Source organism: Lytechinus variegatus, chromosome 2 (assembly GCF_018143015.1).
Source record: "Lytechinus variegatus isolate NC3 chromosome 2, Lvar_3.0, whole genome shotgun sequence".
Lineage (NCBI taxonomy): Eukaryota > Metazoa > Echinodermata > Echinoidea > Temnopleuroida > Toxopneustidae > Lytechinus > Lytechinus variegatus.
In genome coordinates this window covers 21,651,753-21,677,252 of record NC_054741.1, presented here as the reverse complement: position 1 = coordinate 21,677,252, position 25,500 = coordinate 21,651,753, and the positions used below count along the sequence as shown (strand labels likewise).

The 25,500-nt window shown below is 35.1% G+C and overlaps 1 protein-coding gene across 1 annotated transcript; it reads right to left on the bottom strand.

Annotated features, from left to right (window-relative positions):
* LOC121407563 (conserved oligomeric Golgi complex subunit 4-like) lies at positions 1-25,500 on the bottom strand. Its single transcript, XM_041598701.1, has 18 exons — positions 25,380-25,500; positions 17,620-17,702; positions 16,549-16,663; positions 16,117-16,167; positions 13,985-14,111; positions 12,525-12,718; positions 11,979-12,135; positions 11,421-11,589; positions 10,874-10,970; positions 9,887-10,048; positions 9,320-9,405; positions 7,555-7,771; positions 5,204-5,377; positions 3,040-3,216; positions 2,464-2,565; positions 1,626-1,754; positions 734-825; positions 1-234 (listed from the first exon to the last, which is right to left on the bottom strand). The coding sequence occupies exons 1-18, from the start codon at positions 25,479-25,481 to the stop codon at positions 192-194; spliced, it is 2,277 nt and encodes a 758-aa protein (XP_041454635.1). The 5' UTR covers positions 25,482-25,500; the 3' UTR covers positions 1-191.

Below are 25,500 nucleotides of genomic sequence, written 5' to 3'. Positions count from 1 at the left end.
ACATGATATTCCATTTGAACCAACATAGTAATTAATTTGCACTATCGCTACTCAAACATTCATTATTCTTCCATATCGCAGTGCAGCTAATGGCAAATGGATATTGACACTCCGGGTAATTAATACTCTGAAGTCTTGTAGACGAAAAATATATTTTTACCATCCTTTTATAAAGTAATATGGCATTCAGCTCATAGTTTTAACCTCTTGATATCTTCAGATCGGAAGTCTAACCTGGAGTAAGTAAAAAAAAAATACATCATGATTAAATATCATTACAAATGCACTTTATATGTATCAATCACAAAAAATGCAGTGTATGCATTTATTACATATTGTACTTTATATTACTGAGTTACGGTACAAAATAAACCCAAAACTTGATTTATCATAACATCTAATAAAAAATCCCAATATATTCAGTTTATAAAATAGTACTTTACTTCTACTATTTAGATGAATATACAAGCACTGTCTGTCTAGAAATAATATAGTCAGATGTGTAAAATTATTATCATTACTATTACCCTGGCTTCAGCTAGACCAAAACTACAAAATATGGAATTTAGAAAGTATTCACCAACAAAATTTTAACCACAGCCATGTTTCAATTATTGGTGTGTTTATACCTGTACATCAATACTGCAGTTGAGCAATAAGTAATAGTTTTTATTGTAAATTGTATGGTCATGGAGAGAGGAAAGAGAAAAATGTGTCATGACACCAAACTGACCTTAAAGAAAGCACTTGTCTGACCTCTGCAGGGGTCAACCTCCAGGTCAAAGGTCCTGAGTTTGATCCCCAGTAATCCAGAATCTCAGTCACCTATTACAGAAAAGAAAATGTCATAACTACTAGCGTTCACAATAATGATACTATTGTGCTTAACACTTACTTTATCAGAAGACTCTAACCACCCTACAGTAAATGCGGCATACTTCAATTTCAAACAATCAAATCTGTATGATGGTGGGCCCCAAGTCTGCGCACCTAACAATTTGAGTTAAGATTTAACATGAATTTCTTCTTATTTTACGAAATCTTTCAGTTAATAATGTTCCTTATATTATTATAAGTAAGTGTACCAAATTTCTCATTAAAAAATGAAAGAAAATGTAGGGTTTTCTTGAAAAAACCTCGGGCTGTCATTTTCAGATTGAAAAAAAAATGGTACCCCATGTCTGCGCACTCATTCACTTTGCACACGATTCGGGGATTTTGTTGAGAAAGGCAGTATTTTGAGGCCGTCACACCAAATGCCCTAAATTCATTATTTTTCCATCATTTTGAGTCGGATTTTTTAATGAATACCTGTCTTTGTATTGCATGTGTAAAGTTCGTGCTCGTTGCGTATCTTCTTTTACTAGAATCGCGCAGATACGCGGGTGCGCAGACTTGGGAGATCGCGCAGACATGGGGGACCTGACCATACTAGCAGAGTTCATTGCAATCTAATAGTTATTTAGATACACTCTGTAACATCACAGCATTGCCTGATGTCACAACAATGCATTATTTACACCTTGGATCAACGTGTGACACTACAATCCAAAAGATGTGACTGGGTCTACTACTCTGTTAGCACTGACGTTTCTGTCCGACCAGAATTAAGAAGCACTACTTACCCTATCTAGGTTCAAGATGGTAGCCATCTGTGTCAGCCGGGCAAACTTGTCTCTTATCGTCCACTGGGTGACCGAGGTCAGGTAACCCACCAGTGACCTCAACTCCTTGTCAAACTGAAGACCACCAAGCTGTAAGAAGGTAAACAGATTGGTCAAATGCCAGAGAAGCCAGTGGATAGTGAGGTAGAGAGAGAGAGAGAGAGAGAGAGTGAGAAAGAGACAGAAAGACAAACAGAAAGGGTGAGCGAGAGAGTAACAGAAAGAAACAGAGCAATAAACATTCAAAACTAGCAAATCAATGATGTGGAGCTCATCCGGCATCTCGCAAAGAAATTTAACACAAATTTTAATTTCAGTCCAGTTTACACTGTAGTGAATTTTATTGATGACATAAATTGAGGAAACAGAATTAAAATTTATGAATTAATGACAGAGAAGAAGCATTGTTATGAATAAATTTTGTACAAATAAGCATGAATAATTTTCTAGTCAAAATTTCTTAATTCTGTGTAGAACCCTGGTGAACCTCATGTAGCTCTCAGATGGAACAACAAAACTTCAAAATTGGTTAACAAATAAATAAGAAGCATTTTTTGTGAGTTTTGGGTGGATGAGCTAACAAAAAAATGTGCAAATAGACAAGGAATGCCTCATTGCTTGGTAATTAGGGCTTACAGTACATTTAACAAAAGACCTAATATGATTGCTTTAATTCTTTTCTCTAAATTATGAGAAAATGAAGATAATGGATAAAAACTTATTGGATGTAAATCTGGTTCAAATCAGGCTGTGACTAAGCAATAATGAATGATGGTTGATAAATGTTTGTAATACTTACCCTGTTAAAGACTGATTTAAGAACAGCTTTCTCAAGCTGCACAGTGACTTCATTTGTCAAGAGGCTGACCAAGGCATCATAGTTACTGGATGTTAGAAGATCCTGAATGGGAAATAGGGCAAGTATTGAGGAGATTTAAACTAGTGATATTAGTGTATGTAATCTAGTGAAAAGGTGGCTATCAGAATTTGACTTTGAATTTTGAAAATATCTTTGACAACATATTTTGAGAAAAGATACAAAAATGAAAATATCTCTCATAAAGAACTGTAAAAATATCAAGACTAATTCTCTACTTATTAACCTTGTGGACTATTTTTTTCCTCATAGACTCAAGTGTCACCATGTTAGATGAAGAAAGTTCAGATGATATTTATTCATTCATCTTACTATCTGTTCATATGTCACAGTGAGCATTACACTTATGCATTATAAATCATCAATTCGGACAGTAAACATGATATTGTTACAAACACCTTAAAATGTACGGCTTGTAAGGTTAGGGTCTCTTTTATGTCAAAATAATTGGCTTTTACGTTAAAATAGAGCTAAGAAAGCATAAGATTAAAGACTTACTTTGAATTCATTAAGCAGCTGTTCAAGGTTCATGATGAAATCCTGTACAAAAGGATCATTGGCTTCGTAGTTTGAGAATTCTTCTTCACTAATGTTATGACTCGTTGATAGGAAGACATCTACCATAGGTTTGATTCTTGGCTTGATGGCACTGGTATTGAGTTGACTTAGACCATACTAAAATAAAGAAAGAAAAGAATTAAAGAACTCTTCTTCACTGATGTTATGGCTCAATGATAGGAAGACAACAACAAATGTACCATCTGATTTGATAGCACTGGTATTGAGTTGACTTAGACCATACTGAATTTAGAAGTGAGAATGGCAGAAAATGAGATTCTGTGTAATTATAATTCTTCAAAATATGTAGCCTTAACTCTTTAAAACCATCCAAGAGCACACAGATGAAAAGTGGAAGGCAGAAAATAATTTTATAGATTCCCAAACAATTTTCACTATTTCGTCTAAGTATATTCAGGTATTTTCTTCATCTGTATATGTTATAATCAACATGTTATAAAATGAACAATCACAATTAAGCATTAGATAAAGAAAATAAGAAAGCAATTTGGGATTGATGAGCTCATTTTTTTTTCGAACTGAATTGCTGACAAATTTTAATTCCCGGCAACCGTTGCATGAAAGATGTCATTGACCAAAATAGTAATAGTTGGTCGAAAGTGCTCCTTAGCCAATTTTAACTGGGAAAATTGTCAAATCAGGGCTCTGTAACACAAAGGTTTGCAATCAATCGCTAAATACCAATGACCAATCAAGATCATCGTTGCATGCGCACTCTGTTCAAAATACTGACTGGGAGCCAATCAGTGCGGTTCTTTCATATTTGCAATCCATCGCAAATATTTGTATTACAGAGCCCTGGAACCTGTTTCATAAAACTTGTAACAATAACAAATTTGCAATAACAGTTAAAAGCTACCATAATCCTTTCCCTTGATTGACTGATGGTAAATTTGTAATAGAAATTTTGTATTTGTTATCATAACAGGTCTTTATGAAACAGAATAGTGTATACTGTTTCATAAAACTTGTTATAATAACAAAATTGAAATAACAGTTACAAGCTACCATAATCCTTTCATTTGATTGGCTGACTGTATATTTGTTAAAGAAATTTTATATTTGTTATCATTAAAAGGTCTTTATGAAACCGAACAGTGGAGCCCGTTTCATAAAACTTGTTATAATAACAAATTTGCAATAACAGTTTAACCCTAAAAAGACTGGGGGGGGCTGAATCAGCCCCCCCCCCTCGACATTTTTTGCGATAAATCTGCCGCGCAAATTTTTTTGACCGCGTCGCTCGCTGACTTTTTACTTTCAAGTCTCGCGCAACTTTTGAGACCAAAATTGTGACCCCCGGGTACGCGGTTCGGAAATTACACAACATTTCGTAAGTGCATGCAGACCCAAAATTACTCAAAAACGTGAATTTGTGTACAAATCCAATGCAAATAGTGTTTTTAGCCAAAATTCATAAATGTATCATTATTTTTCCTTTTACTGCTTAAAATCAATTAATTTTATATTTTTTATGGTCAAAATAAAGTCCCCAACAATTTCCATTGAAAAAACAATAAAAAACAAAAAGTCGAAAAACAAAGAAATACATAAGAAATTTAGAAAACAATAGAATACATAAGAAAATAAATGTGATGTTGAAATTTTTTAAAAATAAATTTGATCAGATGCCTATCTAGAGTATGTGAAACAAAAATTAGCATTTCAGGGGCATTATTTTATTAATTACAGCAAACTTATGATTTTACGCATAAATTAGCATAATTAATGAAACATGAGATTTTTTGCAGAATTTGATGTTATAGTTTTGTAGATAATGCCATGGGTAACGCGTGTGCCAATTTTCGTCGCGATCACGCGATCGACGGCCGAGATCATAAGGGGGGCTGAATCAGCCCCCCCCCCAGTCTTCTTAGGCATCGAAATAGCCCAGTCTATTTAGGGTTAAAGCTCCTGAATTCATTCAAATCTGGCTGATAGTAAACTTGTTACAGAAATTGTGCGTTTGTTGTTATGACAAGTCTTTATGAAATGGAACCCTGATATTTTTCAGACAATTTTTCCTAAATGAAAATAGTTTGCAAAATTTCAGAATAGTATGCCATCACAACAATTGACTCACCTCAAGAACATCTTTAAATTTGTGTGTATGTGTTGTGAGTTCATTAAGGCACATATCCAGCTTATCTTTGCTCATTCCACCATTCTGGTTGACTAGACTTGCACATTCCTCTACCAGACTCTTCTTGAGTGTCTGTGTGTACTCTATACTTACTTCTACATTGTTCAGGGTAGTCTAGAGAGAAATACAAATGAACTATGATTTTTAAAATGCTGCTATTATCGTAAATAAAAGATTTTAATTAATTTCTAATATGTTTTCCCAATGATAAAAATCATTCTCCCAATTATACTCATGTATTAAATCACCATCATTACCATCACCAACAACATAATCATTAAAATTATCACCATCCTCTCAGTCGTCCCTGTCATAGCCATCATCAACATAATCATTGTTCTCATCATTAATATAAGGCTTTCATTCTCAAATTCAATAAGACATAGGTGGTGTTCCAAGAAAATATTTGCAATCAATCGCAAATATTCTGTTGCAATTTTACAATTGATTGATCACTTTCAGCTACAGCAAATCAGATTACACTCCTTGTTTTTAATGGAGGCAAATCACACTACACTCCTTGTTTCATGGAGTAGATTAGCAATCAATTGCATGGCATATGCTTGATTTCGGGAACGATTGACACAATTGACAAAAGCTTCTTGCAACATCCCAATAGTCTAAAAACACAAATCAATTCCTTCATTAAGAAAAGAGGGAGAGATGGGATTGCTTTCATTCCCTGACTGATCACATGACCAATGTTCATTACATTCCTTCTTGTTTACAAATTAATCAAGACCCAATTAATTTCTTGTACATTTCCCATCTCCTGTAATCTACAAACCTCCTGTAATCAACAACCCTCATGTAATATACACACATCCTGTAACCATTGTTCTGTTTAATTCTTGTGTACATTTCACAGAAGCATGTTCTGTGTAATGTACATTGCAATCTACAACCTGTCAATCAAACTGTTATGGGGTGATTTTTCTGCTTTCTGAAATAGGGTCAAGTTCATTGACTCTGAAAAGTCTATTCTCATTATCTTGAATTTATTTTGATGCTCACTGATCTCATTTTAAGGAAATAAATTATTGTAACAAGTGGAACAACTCTGCTAGTCTCACCTGCATTATGTATGATTTAACATAAACCCAATTTTGAAAAGAACTAAGATGAATAATATTTCGAAAAGAGAGGGAAAACATAATCATGTAATACATTTATAGGTTTGTTAAGCAAGAAATGTATTATTCATTTTATTTGTATCTTATAATTATCTCAGACAAACTTCATTTCATTTGATTTGATTCAGTATTTTTTATCAAAAATAACCTTGACCCGGTAACCTGAAATATTGAATTAAATATCTTGATATTAATACCAAATGTCAAAGTTCTAATGACCTTTGGTAACCTGAACCACACGTGAGGTGGCCAGATGATAATGACACTTGTTTCTTCATGTCATGGAATAGGAACAAAATTAGTTATGAAATTTCAAAAAAAAGTTTTGGATTTGCAGGCAAGACAAAACTCATTTCAATTCATTTTGAACGAAATAGAGCAAATATAGCATACTTATCTCAAGCTATGTATGCACTGTGCACTTACATCTTTAATTCAAATCTATAAGACAAAGATGTGTGATGTCACTTGTGAACAACTCTACAACTCTCCCTATTACTTTAGTATATATTCCACTTTAATTGCCTCTTTTATCACATTTATCAGTAGATCATGTGTTCTTTAAATATGAGGGAAAGTAATACAGATTTTCAAAGAATAAGTCATGAAGAAAGAGTTTGTATCACCATAAGAAAAGCAAAAAGAGACATTTTGAGGGTATTTTATAGTCCATCAAAGGGAAAATTGTTCACATGTGACATCACACATCATTATCTCATTGCCAATGGGAGGATCTCCATAGCATAAGTGATGCAATATTCAAATGCTCATAACTTTCTCATTATTTGTCTGATTTTTCTCAAACTTTATTTGTTCTTTAATATTCTTTGATTTTTCTGTTACGATACAAGCCTACTTCTTCCAAAGGTTTCATTCCCCTTTAAGAATGCAGCCGACTAACATAATTCATGTCATACGACAAAAGGCTGGAAGTTATAGTATGCTGCAGAGTATTGTGTTGTGCAATTTTTTTTCATATGTTGATGTGGTGACTTGATCATCACATGACTAGTCACATGTCCTAATTGCTTTACTTAATGCAGAGCACATAATTATAAATCAATTTAATCCAGTTCAGATGCAGCAAACAAATCCAATCAAATTGAATTAAATTAAATCAAATAAAATCAAAATGAATTAACAATCTTTCATCCTCACCAGAAATTCTAGTTTTGCAGCATTTGTATCTGAGGCTGACGTAGGAAGCCGGCCCTGCTGGAGCATACTGTACGCCTGACCGACGTCAAATGACCCAGATGGGAAGCCCGCCCTCAACTTGCCATATAAAACATCTCGATAGTCACTCTCCAGTAACGTACTAGTGTGGTTCAACATTGCACACGCACAGTCCACACTCCCACTGGATACAGCTCTCCTAAAGAATGCAAAGAAATAAACATGAATGACGAGGTGGTGATGTAGTCAACTTGTTGTCATAGTGAAAAAAGATGATTATATACACATGAAATATCTGAATCGGTTAAAGGTCAACGATCGCATCATCTTCAAAATCCTTCTCCTTGTATTCCATGCAATCAACGGTTCTGCTCCACAATACAATATTAATCTAATTAACAAATTCACTCCTGTCACATCTTTAGTTCATCCAACTCTGTTTCCCTAGTTGTTCCTAAATCTGTTAAGACACGGGGGGCACAGGCTTTTGATCACGCTAGCCCTGTACACTGGAATTAATCCGTGATTGCACTTCCATTGACACATTCAAACACTACCTTTATAAGACGTGTCTATTCAATGCTTCCTACTCTTAATTGTTCCTTAATTTATCAATGTATTTGTACTTTTATCTCTTTTTTCTTTCACTGCACCTTGGGCAATCTGCAGAGTGGATTTGGCGCATTACAAGTCCTATCTATTACTAATATATACAAATATTCTGATCAAATATCCAGAAAAATATTCACAAATAAGAGGCATGGTCAGGTGATATAAATAAATAAAAATAAATGATTAATCAAGTGAATAGGTTCGTCAATTTACTTAAAAATTTTGCATCAATAAATCAATCAATCAAACATACACATGAATATTAATGGAAGAGAAAGTTAGATAGATTAGATAATAGATAATATAGATAAAAATATGAGTTTTCTCGGTCCACAATCATTTTCACTGGTCCAAAGCTATGGAATTGTTTAGATTCTGATATGAAGAGTTGCCCTACATTGTCTAGGTTTAAGAAGATGTACATAAATAATCTAATTAATTCTTATACTCCCTGATTTTACTTCTATTTTTAATTTTTGAATAACTTTATTGCTTTATGTTTGTTTATTTGCTTGTTTGTTTATGATCAGTCATATGTTATCTTTATATGTTGGGGACAAGCCTTTGATAGGCCCCAGGCCTTTGTTTGTCCCTCCACTTTTTAATATTCTGTTAATGTTCCGTACTTTGTTTATCCTTTTGTTTTTGTACCAAGTAAGTCTATGTATTGTATTATTCATTGTTCTTTGAATCACTTTGTGCAATTTTGATGTAATTTTTATTGAATTGTGGAAATAAAATGAATTGAATTGAATTGAGATGGATGGATGGATGGATGGATAGATAGATAGTAGGATGGATGAATGAATGGATCAATAGATACAAAGAAAAACAGACTGCCACTTCAATGTAATTTCCATTATAAGAGATATTGCTCAATAGATGATATAAGATGTATGTTATGATCTGTTTAATGCCTGTTTATGACTTAGAGTCTCATGTAAATACCGAGTTGCGTACGGTATGAAAGACTTGACTGCATTGGTCAGAGTTGCCATGAGGATGCGCACTACTGCGTATCTATCAATAAGATCACATGTTGCATATCATGTACGTGTCGGCATTTAAGTGCGACTAAGTCATACTTAAATCTTTGTGAAACACCCCCTGGTCCTGGGCATCAATGGAAACTCACCTTGTACACTTCTTGAGAATGAAGAAGATATCATCCACCATACTTGATGTATGCGTACCTGGCTCTATTATATCCATATTCACTGCCTGTTCAATGAAAGAGACATGGGAAACATGTAAACAAAGCTGACATAATGTAGCTAAACTGCACTAGATTCTTGACCAGACAAAGCTGAAATGAATATCTCTATAGAGCAAGACTTTTAACATATAACATTATATCAAAATTTCATCAGATCATATTATCTCAACTATACAAACAAGAAACTGGTTTGAAGATATGAATTATTGCGCAAACTAAATTTTCAAGTATTTAGTGACCTTTGTGACCCTAAACCTTTGACCATTTGATCATGTGACCTCAAATTCTGAACATACTGTGCTAACCTTCACAGCCTGATTATCAAGTAATAACAGCTATTATATATGTCCTTAGTTTTAACTCTACAATCACTGGCCAAACCCTTCATAACGATAAATGACAAGACAATCCAGAAAACCACAAATGGCTCTAATTGTCCAGAATTAAAAAAGTAGATCAAGCAACATCTAATAAGCTCCTGCTCACCTTCATAACCGTTTCTCTCATGAAGTATTCCTCCATGACGATGTAGCTACCTATGATCTCCTGCATTCGTCTACTGAGGGTGCAGTCACGTAGCATACGTTCTAGGCAAGATAGTCTCTCTTCCTTGACGGGGCCATCCTCGTCACAAACCTCTATGTCACTCTACAAATCAAAATAACACAAAGAGTGCATATTGTTATGACATATTCTGTTGGCTTCCACCATAACTGTACTAGGCCAGTGACATTCTTCCAACTGATTAGCTGACAGGGAATTTTTAAGCGAAAAATACTGACAAGATGCTTGACATGTTATTGTATCATAATTTAGAGTGATCTGATAACTTTTTACAACATGAGATGCATATGTTATAAAAGCATATCAGTGATATTATGAATGTATGTTGAACTTAGATTTTTGTAAAGTATTATATACCTGTATATTAATTTGTTATTGTAAAGCGCATTGAAATGTTAATGTAATGCGCTATATAAATGTAACTTTTATTATTTATATAAGATTGTTCTAAAAATCCAGAGTATCAAGAGAATGATCATACAATTCAAATATACATGAAAGGTGTAAGTGACCGGAATTGCCTGGTGGGTTTTCCCTCATAGAAGGCTGTATTATATAAGAGTACCATAGAGTCATCTCATGAATGGCACTTTTCAGTCATAGATACCTTGCTCATATAATTCAATTTTAGACATTCCTATTCTTGTTACCTCACCTATTGAACCACACAGAGTTCTGTGATGCCGTGCATATAAAAGCTTGATTTATTCAAGCTTCCAGAAAATTACCTACACCCTTTTAAAGGGAAATCCACCTTGAAATTCAAAGTCAGTGAAAATTGACCAAACCTATTAATAGCTGATAATGGCATTTCTCTCTAATTTGTAAGAAACATGCATAAATAGTTTGACCAATACATTGTATATCCACTAGAGTGGCCAAAAAAAAAGAAAAGAAAGTAAGACTCACTGTAACTCTCCTCCTGATAAATCTAAGGTAGAGTTCTGTCCGTGCATTCAGTAAGGTACACTCTGCAAGTAACACATCAAGATCTCTAGGGTCTAACCTGTTCATCAGATTAAGAGATAAATAAAGATATTCAGTACATTGTAAAGAAGTTATGAAAAATTGATAAAATGCTTTCTTGTGACAATGTAAATACAAAGAGAGGAGGGGGAAAAAGTTATATACATTGCACAAGTCAATTCATTACAATAATTAAAGTAATTCTAACTCTAATTTCTTAATGAATGACATTTGTTAATTATTATATATTTGTATCTTACAGGTAATTGAGTGAAAATTATCTTATTTCTTGTAAAAAAAAAAAAAGAGTAGTTCAATGTACTACAATATTTACAGATGTAGCGATGTGAGATGCACTTAACAAATACTAATTCAAAACAAAATCATAATATCTTTAGACTAGCTAAAAACTCATTGCTAAACACTTGGAATAAATACAATATTGCCTTTGCATATTCAGAAACCAGTCACAGCTTATGATAAAACTCACTTGTCATGGACATTAGAAGACTTGTAGGTTGTCCTGTTGAAGCTTTGTTGAACCTGCTGCGACTTCCTACTAAACTCTCTCTGTTCTACAAACTTATTGATAATCTTCTGGGCTTGCTTATCACATTCCTTCTGAAGAGACTCTATCAATGTTAATAATTTGCCAGGACCTAATATGGAATTAAACAAAATGTAATTGAGATATTGTAAATACAAAGATTTAATGGCTGTATTCCCACCTATTTGCAGTTATACTTGATGCCTCTTTTATTGCCAGCCAAGAAATATATATCACACATCAATGATGATTCAAAATATTTTGCGACAATTTAATCAAACTAATATCACGCTACAATGTGAGCTGGAATACTATTATCATAGCAATAATTATCTGAATTTGTTTTGAATAATGCGAATCTTGAAAAGTTGGTAATTTGTTGATTTTTCAGGGAATTTGAACATAAACTTTGAAGCAACTTTGAACTTAACTTTGAAACTTTGAAATGATTGACAAGACTATTGGCTCCAGATTGGTAAATAAAATCTATATCCTACTCACCGTAATATGTTTCCACAAGTGGTTGATGGACTTCAATGATCTTGCCGACGTCTTCAAAGAGGTTTGTCAGAGCATCTGCATACAATACACCAGCTCTTCTATCAGAGCTATCAACACTGGACGCTATTTCAAGGTGTTCCCTTGCATTACTCACAATCTGTGGGGAAAACAAGCAGGAAGGTATATTTCACTGTCTATTGAATATGCAGGATTTATGAAACCAAAGATGTCATTAATGAAAGGGCATATTGATAGGCTGGTGCTAAATTTATATCTTGAAGTATTTTCCAAAACAATAAAGCATCAGGATATACATGAGCATGTTTGTTGCACATCATATTATGTGAAAAATTCAGAGAAGTTTTGTCAAACAGAAAAAAATTTGATGACTGAGAAAGCAAAGGGTGATTCCATCCCTCTTTCCTCTTTGCTTTCCCACTCCCCTCCTCCTCAATTACAACAAAGGACTTACAAATTTTAATGCACCATTTTTATGATTTCAACCTTTGAGAACAATTTGCTTGCTGAAATTGATAATGCCTTTACCTGAGCCTGTAAATAAGTAGAAAACTTGGTCAGGCCTTCTTCATGAAGATTCAGCAAAGGAAAGATCTTGAAGAAGCGTTCTACAGAAGGTCTGTCGGAGGAACTGATGGCTTGGTCTAGCTTCTTCCTGACCAATGCCTTCAGGTTCTGTTCTCCTTCATGAAGTACCTTGAGGGATGCATCGATGCTGCTTCCTGTAAAGAAGTAGTGAACGTATTTCATGTAACAGTTGATAAATCCTTGAGGATTTCCAGTTGAGTTCAAGGTTGTCTACAACGTATATGATTCATCAGACTGCATCACATACACATGACACATGAAATGATAAATGCATGGTAAACTGCTATGTGCAGCACCAGTTACAATCTAGACCCCATAACACAAAGCTGAGCAATTAATCGTAAAACGAATTTAGATGATTGATTCTATTGACCATTACATACAATCACTTGTGAAAATCAATTGTACAATCAGTTGTACATTTTTGTGTGACAGGACCCTGAATGTAAATAATATCCATCTTCAGCTTGTGTACAGAAAGATGGCTGCATGGCAATCATTCATCCAGATCATGTCAGAAGTCATTGTTGGTTCCAGCAGTTTTACCAACATTAATTGTTAACCTAAAAACAGTTAAAAGTCAACTTTCATGGAGAGTTTTACCTTTGTTCAGATACTGTCAAATACTCCACGGTAGAATCAAGGTGTTTTTTTGAGACAATAGTCATAATGTAATGTTATCCATATTCTCCACATTGGATCATATGGTAAAGTCAATATCTAACTATCCCTAGTCTGACACTGTTTGAATGTGATGGGACAAATACAGGCAAATAATGCGATGGGACAACACTGACTGAGCTCTAAAGATGCCAGCCACATCATAAATACATGTACTTCCAATGCTTTCCACCGAGTCTATGAAGGGTCAAGACTCAAGACAGACTGACATTTATCTGGGCCCATCTTATAATTGATCAAGTATATGGAAATCCATCATTGTCATGATTTTTCCTCAAAAAAACTGCAAAATGTCCTTTGCAAACAATGAGCACACCAAATTACAAAGGCAATAATGAATGTAAGAGTATACAACATATCTTGGAAACATTTTGAACATGGGATTTTTAATTGTTGGCATTGCTTGATTTCCATGGTTGTGGTTGATCAGATAAATCGTATGTCTGTGTAAGATGGTGTCCTGGGGCCTGTCTTATAAAGAAGTACAAATGATCCCATTAATCGTAACTCTATGGAAATCCATCAGTGTCATAACTTTTTTCTACACGAAATTTGCACAATGTCTTTCGTAAACAAAGAGAAGCACAGTAAATTTATAAATGCATGAATATACATCGTAGTTTAAAATGATTTTGAACAAACATGCAAAATAGATGCTGACGTTGTGATTGATTGGATCAATCACAACATTTTGTAAGACGGGGCCCTGATCGCCTTACCTTCCCTTGCATCTGGTAATGCCTGTTTGAGGACCTTCTCATCTAGGGTGAGATAGCGATGGATGTGACCAGCTGCCTTTTCATAGTCCTCGGATTGCAAAGCTGTCTGAACTCCATCAGTACAAAACTATGGTGGTTGCAAAAGTGATATTAAACAAATTACATAATGCAGCATGGGCCAGAGAATTGGTGAAAATAGAGTCTATGGCTGTGATGTCAATATGTGTCTCAGTCATTATACAGTGCGTCCCACAAAAAACGAAACCGAGATTTATCAATGATTTGTCAGAACTTAATCACAAATACAATAGACAAATGACGGACCATTTTAAAGCTTAGAATCTCCTCTTTCATCTGAAATTACTTAAATCATTTCTCATTCACGCATTAGTGAGCAAAAACAATTTGAAAAGGGGATTACAAAAAGTCACCTGGCGGGCCGTATCTGGGTTCTAAAAAGAAAACCACATTTTTAAAAAGTTCAATATCTGCTCTTTAATTTGATACCTCAATTACAGAAAATGGTCAAGGAATAACAAAGTTCTGGTTATTTGAAATAAGGCTTGAATTTCAATAATTTCATAAAATGAAGAGGTTTTACAGGCTAGCTTTCAAAGTCACTCGACGCTCCGTTTTGTTGACGATCAGCCATGCATTAACTCCTTTGTTACCGTGCGATAGGTTCTGCAGGAAACTGGTGAAAACACGTTTATTTAATGAAATTATGGAAATACAAGCATTGTTTCGAGGGATCATAACTTTTTTACTTCTTGACCATTTTTTGTGATTAAGGTATCAAATGAAAGAGCAGATATTGAACTTTTTAGTCATGTGACTTTCTTTTTTAAATTTAGATACCCCCCGCCAAATGAGTTTTTGGCATCCTTTCTTTGAATTGTTTTTGGTCACTCATGCCTGAATGAGGAATAATCTAAGTAGTACCAGATGAAAGAGGAGATTCTAGGCTTTACGTTGGTAGGTCATATGTCTATTTTATTTATGATTAATTCATGATAAATCATCACTAAATCTCGGTTTCGTTTTTTCTGGGCTGCACTGTATATAATTGTAATATATATCACATTTTATAGCATGATGTTCTTTATATATCTAAGTTAGAGAGGACTACAATCTTCAAGCCCCACTTTTCAGCAGTCTCCTTCATTCCCAACCTGTTATATAAACTGCATGTTGTACTTTAAAAACTCATTGCTTAATTAATCTCAATGCTTTACATCGTTTTTAAATGCATATTATGTTACCTGGAATGTATTTGTTTGTTGGATATAGAAATAAATTAGATGAAATGAATAACATATCAATAAGCATATTGACACTTTATACAGACTTCTTTAACAAAGATTGTTCTTGACATTTTCTAAAGTTTGTAAGGTGATTGACAGGCAAACAATAAAGAAACAAACAATAATGCAATATGGAATCAAAATATCACAGTCTATTTATTTGTTAAGATAAAAGAATTATCGTCACGTGTATCCTTAAAATACAATGCATTTACCGGTAGTCAACTGCATTTTTTTTTTACAAGTCTTGCAATAAACATAATTGTAAAATAATTCAAGTGACAATTCTGACATAGACCTGGTCCCCAAAATAAAATAAGACATTAATTTACAAAGATGTCAAACTGGTCTATTCATAGAGATGTAGACCAAATATATATAGACTGTAATCTCAGCAAAATTGAATAGGACAAACACATCCAAGATTTTATGTTTGTTCTTTGAAATGCTTTATAATCATTTTAATTGTGCTCCTTCAAAACCAAAATGTCAACAGGATCAAAAAGGGAAAGAAAAAAGAAGAGAGCAAATAGAAAAGATCTTGAAAAAAATCCTTTCATATTCATCACATCTGCATATAAATTCTGAGCATTTTAATGTACCAGGGGGGTGTTTCACAAAGATTTAAGTATGATTTAGAGTCGCACTTAAATGCCTAGTTGCGTGCGGTATAAAAGACATCACCGCATTGGTCAGATCATGGCAAATGGATGCACACTTCTGCATATTGATCAATAAGATTGCGCATTGCATATCATGTACACGTCAGCATGTAAGTGCGACTTAAGTCATACTTAAATCTTTGTGAAACACCCCCAGGATACTTACCTTTAAATCTAAGATATCATTGACTCTCTGAATGGCACTTTGAACTCGACTCTGTGATACAGGTTTAAAGGGAGAAATTTTTTAAAAGACAATCATTTTTAATCTAAAAACATTACTCTTTAGTCATTAATTTTTAATAAAAGTTCAACTGTCATGATGCTAAGATCAGTGAATAGCTAACCCCATGAAAAGCATTCACAGAAAAAATTAATTAAAACTAAATAATTAAATACGTTTGCAAGATTTACTCTTGAATAGCAATAAATAATCATTTGATTTGTCATAAGGAAGATGATTGTATCATGTGAAAGTGAATATGGAACTTGTAATATCACATTAGTGAGAACAGTACACCATTCACAGTACTGGCTCTACTGAAAATTATTTTTTTCATAAAAAAGAAGGTTGAGCTATAAATGTGTCTGAACATACCTTGGCTAGATCAAGCTGTCTGACTTTACTGCTAACATTCTCTGCTAGCTCTGAAGTGCAGCCTATCATTCCACTAAGCTTTTTGGCATCCAATGACACATGCTGTAAGTTGGGACTAGGAACAAACAACAAAAAAACAATTGGTAAAAAAAAATCTTGTTCATTTAATGAATAAATGAACATTATACTAGAAAAAAATAATTAAATAAAAAAAAATTGTGTCCAAGTTGTACAAATTAACAATAAAGCAATATTGACTGGCCTCGGGGCGATACGACATATATCGCCCAAACTAGATTTATATCGCCCGAGTCGTAGACGAGGGTGATATCAATTTAGTGAGGGCGATATATGTCCTTTCGCCCCCAGGCCAGTCAATATTGCTATTATTAACCAAATCAGACATCTAGAGCCAAATCGTTAAAATTTAGATATTTTAAATTTTTAGAATGAGAATCTAGTTTCTCATGTTGAGCAGACTGGGCTTCTGAACTTTACCATTGTGACGTAATTGAAATGACGCGTCCCTGGCCTAGGGACGCAGTATCCAGCGTTGTCTCAACTTCATTACCATTATGACGTATAGCACTGCGCGGTTCAAGGACGCGTACAAAACGCGTAGAATACCCGGATGTTAGAGCTGCCTTTTATTGCCCGCCACATTTCCACGCATTTTCTCATTTACTTTCTTGAGCGGGCAATAAATTGGGCCCGTGGATAAACAATTGGAATTTTATTGACCGGCCATTCGATCCCAGTGTTAAGCAGGCAACAATGTTTCAAAGTTGCCCTGCTCAGATGTCTGATACGGTTAATAATATACTTTTGACAAAGTTTTGAGGATATAATTGGTCAACATTTTTATAAATGCCAGTACATGTCAGTAAATGCCAGTATACAAAAAGACCCTTCTTCTACACTTTGGTAACCTCCTATTCTCCACTGGCTTTCTCTAAAATGTTGTAGATATTGTTGCTGACAAGTAAGTCTAATCAAGTCTAATCATCTAATCAAGTCTAATCTAATCTAATAGTACCAAGTCTAATCAAGCCTTGACTGATATATACGTACCCCATTCTATGCAAGGAGTTCATTTTAGCCTCAAGATGGCCATGGTGATCCAGTAACATATCAATCTCATCTGTAACTGATTGCTGAAAGAGTAATTGATACAAAATCGAATTAGCACAATTACTGGCATTTTACATAATTACTCTGAGGTTATACACAATGGTCACGGCGGGTATAAGTATGCTTTTGTATGTATATATACAGTTTATGTACAAATGTATAAATATGTAAGATAATATGAAGACAATAAATGTTGAGATGAATTTTCAAAATGTATGTGTTGGTATACATAGGCCCTATATAAATTACAGGTAATATGTATTTATCAATGGGTGTATGGTTGAGTGTGCTTTTGCGCGTACATGTATGTATGTCTGTATATGACATTATCACCCGTATCAGACATCTGAGCTGGTCATTTACAAATCCGTATTGCCCAAGATTCATAAATATCGGGAAGGGATAGGTATATTATTTGTATTTTCCTCGGTCTGAATGCGCATACTTACTTTGCATGCAGAGACGACGCAAAATACACCTTTGTATTTTCCCTGGTCTCACATCCGGGCATTTGAGGATGCGTATAAAGAGATACGCTTCATAGGATCTGCGCGCCAACAATATACGTCATAATAAAGACATCACTGGATCCAAGCGCTTGCAAGTACGTCATAATGGTACAGTGCAGAGCCTAGACCCTTATATTAACAAGACACAATATAACTATTTTAAAAAGAAATATCACCATTATCACGATTTTTGCTCTAGAAATTTGGATGATAATAAAAATATTGACTGGCTTTTCTTTCGGGGAACATCAAATATATTGCCCTTAAAAGACCCATATTGCCCTCGTCTAAAGACTCGGGCCAATATGATTCTTTTGCTGGCAATATATTTGATGTTTCCCTCAAGGCCAGTCAATATTATATAAATATATCGAGATGAATTTTATAAATGCATGCATGTGTTGGTGTACATTGCATAAATGTACTGTGTATGTAATGTGTATTAATATTCTTTGTGTAACAAATTTGTGTTAATGAAATAAAATGTAATATAAATATTTTTATGTTATTTTAATTGTAAGAAATATTTTTATAACTTTGCAACATTAAATTGAACCTAATTGAATTGGAAACCGGAAGTGTTTTCAGAGTGGGGAGAGCTCAATGGAAGTGGAGGAATGGGACAGAGCAGGTTTTTTACATTTCACAGGTCTGCTCAACCTTTTTGAATGTGGGAGAAACTATACCATGTATTCCTGGAATGTCTGTACCAGGAGATACGAATACCTTGATAGAAGACCTCATTATTATTAATTCAAGGTCAAGTGAAACACCCCCACAATAGAAATTTGTGGCTGTAAACCCTTTTTGACCAATGGGTGAAGAGTACGCTATTGCATAATTTATGCAAAATAAGATGCTATGGTAACTTTCTTCCAACCAGCATTATTGAACAGGGAAGTCACCCTGAGTTGTGTTCCTCCTCAGGAGTGTTGAGCCGTAAGCATCCAGATCCAGATTCTTCCTGCATTCTCTAACATCATGCCAGGATCTAAATGGAGTAACAAGCTTGGTGATCCCTTGACAGATGTTTCCTGCTGGAGAAATCCTATCGATTTCTTCAGTTCACAAATGCTGAATGAAAGTATGCTCTATGAAAGGCTCTAACAGTGCAATTTACTGTAATTGCCTCTTCCATGCATCAAGAGTTTAAAGGCATTACAAGCTTGTCGCCAACCAATAAAAGAAAAAAAAGTGTGGAGATGCCAGGGTAGCATTACATGGAGGCATTAACAAAAGCTACTCAATCCATTAATATTCACCACTCTGTATCCAAAGGTTCACAATAGGAAGTGAAGGTCTTTTGCTCATGTGAACACTACGAACAGAAACAAAAATTATAGAATCAATCTAAGATGTAGAAAGGCTAAATTGTTGTTTTTAGACATTATCATATCTGCATCTTCCTTGCTCCCCCCCCCATTCCATATTTAGTCTTTCTTTAATTGGTATTGTTTTTGTTAGTGTTTTCTTTATATCTCTGATTTTTTGTTAATGTATATTGTGCATTGCCTGTATTTCGTTATAATGTATTTAATGATTTCAATAATACTATCTTACAAATGTGGAAAAATTAATTTCATGTTTGGGATGTATTGAATGGGTGCTGCTTGCGATTTAACTTGGTATGAATTATAAGAGAACATTGGAGAACTAGGCCAATTTCCTCGAGGACTGAATACTGACACTGGTCAACCACCTAGAGGAGAGATGAAGCTTTGAGGTCATGTAGAAATCAACAAGAGCCTGTTTGGACATTACTGCAAATATAACCATGGTTATCCAAGAGTCGGGAGGTGTGGATTCTGGGGATGGTGGAGAGAGCCAGTAACCACATTATCTTCTACCTTGTCAACCACTCTCATCGAGCACCATGTTGCAAGGGGACCACAATATACATAGATGGATGGAGGTACTACTCATCATTCAATGACTGTGGTTACCACCACTTCACCATGAAGCATAAGAGGTCTTTCAAGCAGGTGTACCAAGATACAGCAACTGGTGAGCAGACCATGGTGCAAACTAACACCATCAAAGGACTTGGAAACTTGCTACTAAGGATCTTCACACTATACATCTATAAACGGCACAAGCATCAGCAACTTCAAGGGGCATCTCAGCAAGGTCATTTGGAAGAACAGGGTCATTATAAGTAGAGTGAACAAGGTGGATGCTATTGTAGTGATGAGCACTTTTATATAATTTCCTTATTCGCTATCCATATGGTTACGTAAATATTCCCTTTTGGCAAGCCATACCACTTCTGCCTCTTGTACACACTCCAGTGGAAGCCTTGAGGTGAAGTACAAAAGCCACTGATTGATTCATGGTCACCCAAACAGAAGGAGGATCAGGTGATCGGGGAAAACAAGACAGTGAACCCCTTCCTTGGACCCACCGGCCACTGGAGAACCAAGCACTACAAGTCTGCCAGATAATGATTCAACTGTACCTGCTGAACACTGCCCTTCATCTTCATATCATCAACCTCATCTGGCTCCGCTAAAGCTTTTCTGACCATCCCAGAGATGCCATTATGTTCTTAAATGAAATGACAATACGCTTCTCCCCCACCCCTCACTCAAAATCAAAATCTACTGGGAGCACTGCATCAAAAGCAAAGGCAAGAAAATCAGCCGAAGAGCATAACAAGTGGTATTCTCTGCTATTCACATAGATTCAAACTACTGGAGTTGGGAAAGCAAGTAAATGCAGTCGCTACCATCATACACAAAGACAGACTTCCAACATAATAATAGCAATTGAATTAGAGAGGTGCAATATTGATTCAATGATTAGACATAGATCTACAGAACCTCTAAATGCACGATTCTCACTTTTTTAACACTAAAACATTAAGATTAGATTACTTAGTCTATTCTGAGATGTTATCATTGACACAGATTTTATAAAATCAAAATTATTTAAACTTTCATCCTCTCACATTATTTGTATGATTCTGCACTTTTTTTCATGTTTTTAAGGTGAGACCATCTCAGATAAAATCGGTCAGAATACAATGCTTGATTTTGTATATCACAAGTGGTCTTTTAAAATTTTTTTGTGAGATACACAACTGCATGACACACAGTGGCAAATTGCATAGAACGGATAGCGGGGCGTTCAACACAAGTGGGCGTGTACATTTTTCTTATTATATGACGTCATCCAGCCACTGCCGAGATCCAATTTATGAATGAAAATATAGTAAGCATGTGCATTGCAATCCTTCCATTGCCCCACACAGTATTCCACTAAAACAAGTGTGCAATTCTCTATCACCTTGTACCAAAATTGACCTAGAATTTCACTTCCCTATATTTTATATGAATTGTGAAAGGTATTCTTGGAGGATCTATTTTCTCACCAATACCGCACAGGTAAGCGAATTTCGATTACTTCTTGCTTTTCCGTCAAAATCTTACAAATTAGCGTCGATATGGCATCGTGTTCATTGGAGTTTGGAGAGTCTACCGCAACATGCACAAAGTCTGACACCCTGCGGAAGGTTATCGTAGAACTTGGTTTACCCGAAGACCAAGTTCAGAATTTTTTTTTTTTTTAATTTATTTATTGGGGGGGGGGCTGCATGAGTGTGTTATTACGTTTGTGTTTTTGATAATTGTTGATATATATGTTACCAGGTGGCCCCTTTTATAAGTCTTGCTTCTCCGGGGTCACCTTACCATCATTGTAATTTCCCTTCATTGTTGTCAATTTGTTTGTATTGTTTTTGTATTTGATGGTTAAACAATAAATTGAATTGAATTGAAAGTCAATTGATTTCAGGGTTTCGGAGCGTCACAAGAATATGCATAAAATTGCCAAATTACGATTATTTTCAATTGATACTACTAAAGCGATCTGATCATAAACCAAGACTATTTTCTGCATAGACAATGTGACCGGATATCGTTATCGCTATCGATACTTTTGCACATAGTCCAAAGGAATTATTTTGGCGACCACGTAGCCATGACGTGATCTGCGCGATTGACCAATCAGTGGTTTCCGATTCGCTGAGCAGAGACAATCTATCCATTGTACAGTCTATGGACAATTTGCCACTGTGTGACAAGTTTAACTTTAAAAACATTTTATTGACATTACCACTGCCATTGTAGCCTACTGCAGTTAAATTGGACAAATAGACTAACCATGCTAACAGTTATAGTGTAACCTGTCCACAACTTAACATGTCAAGATTTTCTGCAATATTTTTTGTTCTAAAATTCTTTTCACAAAATGAAATTAACATCACTGTTTGTAGCTATGTGCGAATACGGGGCATCGCGAGCGCTGGTTTTGGTGGCACGGTTTTCGCGCGGGTTTTGCTGTGAGTGGCATCGCCTCTGTCTGGGAGGCTCATTGAAAATGGGGTTTAATGCGCATGCGCACATAGTAGGTGCAATCTCGTGCCTTTTAACAGACAGCTGAAGATGTGCTCTTTCTGTACATATAAGTTTCAATGTGGAAACTCGCCTGTAAAGTGTGGATATCGGAGCTTGAAAGTTCATCAAATTTTTGGACGCGTAAATGTTCGAAAATTTTTTATGGTAAGTAAAACAAGAATCCGATTAGGTATACAATTTGACTGGAAATATATTTGAATTATCAAAAAATCCAAACTTACGCGATTCTGACGTTGCGCAGTCCAGATATAAGAGATGCCAGCTACCCTTGTCACAGCCGGTCTCTCGGCAGTCGAGCTGCCCGATGCGCCTGCGGTTGGCAGGGCGATGCTACCCTTGTCACAGCCGGTCTCTCGGCAGTCGAGCTGCCCGATGCGCCTGCGGTTGGCAGGGTGATGGGAGCGGTCGATAGTGAGTCGTTCATGCTGGATTGAACTAGATCGTAAATTGCTTACTTGATGATTATGTTGTGCCTTTTTTGGGAAATCTCTGTCATTATACCGTAGATAATTATTCTGATATTGATTTTAATACATACATTTGTCACAGAAAGATTTTATCATCCCAAGGTTATGTGACTCAAGTCAAAGAGTCTAGGTGGTTGATTATCGTTTCATTTGGAAACTGGATTTGCTTTTGACAGTGGAATATCAATGTTGACTTTTCTAAAATTAAATTCATGGGTGGAAATCCCAGGGGGACACGTCCCCCTACCCAAAATAATAGGGGGACATGTAACAATAATACATTTTTTTTTTCTTTTTTTCTTTTTTGGTCAAACTTTTTCGGGTTAAAATGAACAGTTTGGGGATAAACTTTTTTTTTTAACTTGTCAGTTGCCAGCATCCATAGGCGGCGAAAGCTGGGGGAAGTGTACCCCCCCTTAATTTGAGGTGGGGGACGATCCCCCTCACCTCAATTTTTTTTTTTTGATAACCTTTTTTTTTTCTTTTCTTTTTTTTTTGCTTGTCAAATTTAGTTTTCTGCGTCCCCCTATAATTTTTAGTTGATAACCTTTGGTGTATTTTTTTGATTATCAAAATAATTTGGTGGTCCCCCCTAAAATTGTTGGCTTTCGCCGCCGATGCCAGCGTCCCCCTACCTTTGGGGCCAATTTCCGCCCATGATTAAAATGCAAAAAATTTGTTGTTTAATTTTTCACTCTCAGAGGAAATATTTCACTTCCACATGGCTCTATTGTCTATTTTTTTTTTCTATGTTATTCATTTTTTTTTATTTTATTATAATTATTTTTAGGGGGGGGGGGTTGTGTTCATAAGTTGAAATGGGATTTGTATAAGTTTTTGTGTCACTTTTGTTCTCTTTTTTTGAGTGTTGGAGCTTTGATGCCTGTTTTTGTTGCTGTTCAGAGCTTTATTTATGTGCAGTGATTTCACGCTAGAATATGAACTTATTTTTCATTAAAAAAGGAGTGCTCGAACATGGCCTTTGTTGTAATCATACATATCTAAGAAATGCATATATCAAAGCTTAATTTTTATGTTTCCTTCTTGATACTTGAATTACATGCAATGCTACATCTTTACACCCTCAGACTCTGCTGCTCATCCTTCCTAAAAAAAATTGGAATCGAATGCCCACGGTCTCCAAAATGAAAGCTACATTATCCATCTATAAACAAATTGTTGAAACAATAAAATACATAAAGAATTGGTGAAACAATCAAATACATCAGAAAAGCACACTTGTATTTTTATACCATACAAAGTACATGTACAAAAGGAATGATATTTTTCATTTGTAAAAAAAAAAAGACCCCATACATACATGTACACAATACTAAAGTTGAAAAAGAGCTAATTGTAATTTATATCAGAAAAACAAAGAAATACATTAGAAATTACAAAAACAATACTTTAAACAAATTCATTTAGGAAATTATCTACATGATGCTGTGTTGATGCCAACTAAATTATATACAAATTATCTCTCATTATCACCTTCATTTGGCAAAAAAAGAGGCGAGTAATTGTAATTTGCATAATTAATTAGAATTAATTAAAAGAAATTATTTTACACATAATAAGAAGAAAAATTACCAAGTGAAATGATTACACATCAATTGAGTTTTCTTTCACCTTTCCATTGATACCTAAATTACTTCAAAGGGCTCAAAAACAAAGAAGTTAGAGCCCGTTGAAGACTTGGGTTCAAAATGGTCACAAAAATCGGTTATGCACTCCATTGACTTTACATTAAGACAATGACCACAAATTTGGATAAATATGCGCGACTTAAACTGGAATAACTTTATAATTTCTTGATGAAAATTTGAGTTCTTGGTATCATTTGAAAGGTCTTTTTAAGGGCTTTCAAAGGATACCAAATTCATTGAGATTTGAGGATTTTCATTTTTTTTGTCACATACCTACTGTTTGTTGAATATATTTGTCTACTTTTAATGGCATGCCCTTTTAATTGCAATGTTAATATGTTTAATTTCGCCATCTACAAAAATGACATGTATCTTATTTGTAATTTCTTTTAAATGTATCGCCGTTTTGCGGCATCAAATCGACAGCACCCGCCTCTCATTAAAATCACAGGCAAAACGCCCGGACTCCGCAGCATGCAGCAGCAGCATGCCGCGGCACCAGCGGCGGAGCTACTTCCCAGACCCCGGCCAGGGAATGTTGGCCGATGCGTTGGCGAAATCAAAAAACCTAAAACTCGCATTTGAAGTTCCATACAATAACTTGAAGACACACAAACATTTTATTAAATTCACACTTCTCACAGTCATGACAGTTCTCACCTCTTCCTTTGAGAGTTTCACCAGAGCAGTTTGGATTTCACTTATTTCTGTCAAATTTTCGACTGATCCTCCAACTCTTTCAGAGGACGTGGCGGCCGCCATCTTGGGATGAAAAGCGCAC

Coding starts and splice junctions, on each gene's coding strand:
- LOC121407563 (XM_041598701.1), bottom strand. CDS start 25,481: ATGGCGGCCGCCACGTCCTCTGAAAGAGTTGGAGGATCAGTCGAAAAT. Junction 3,217..5,203: donor AATTTAAAGATGTTCTTGAG/GTGAGTCAATTG, acceptor TCTTTATTTTAG/TATGGTCTAAGTCAACTCAA. Junction 235..733: donor AGACAAGTGCTTTCTTTAAG/GTCAGTTTGGTG, acceptor TACTTACTCCAG/GTTAGACTTCCGATCTGAAG.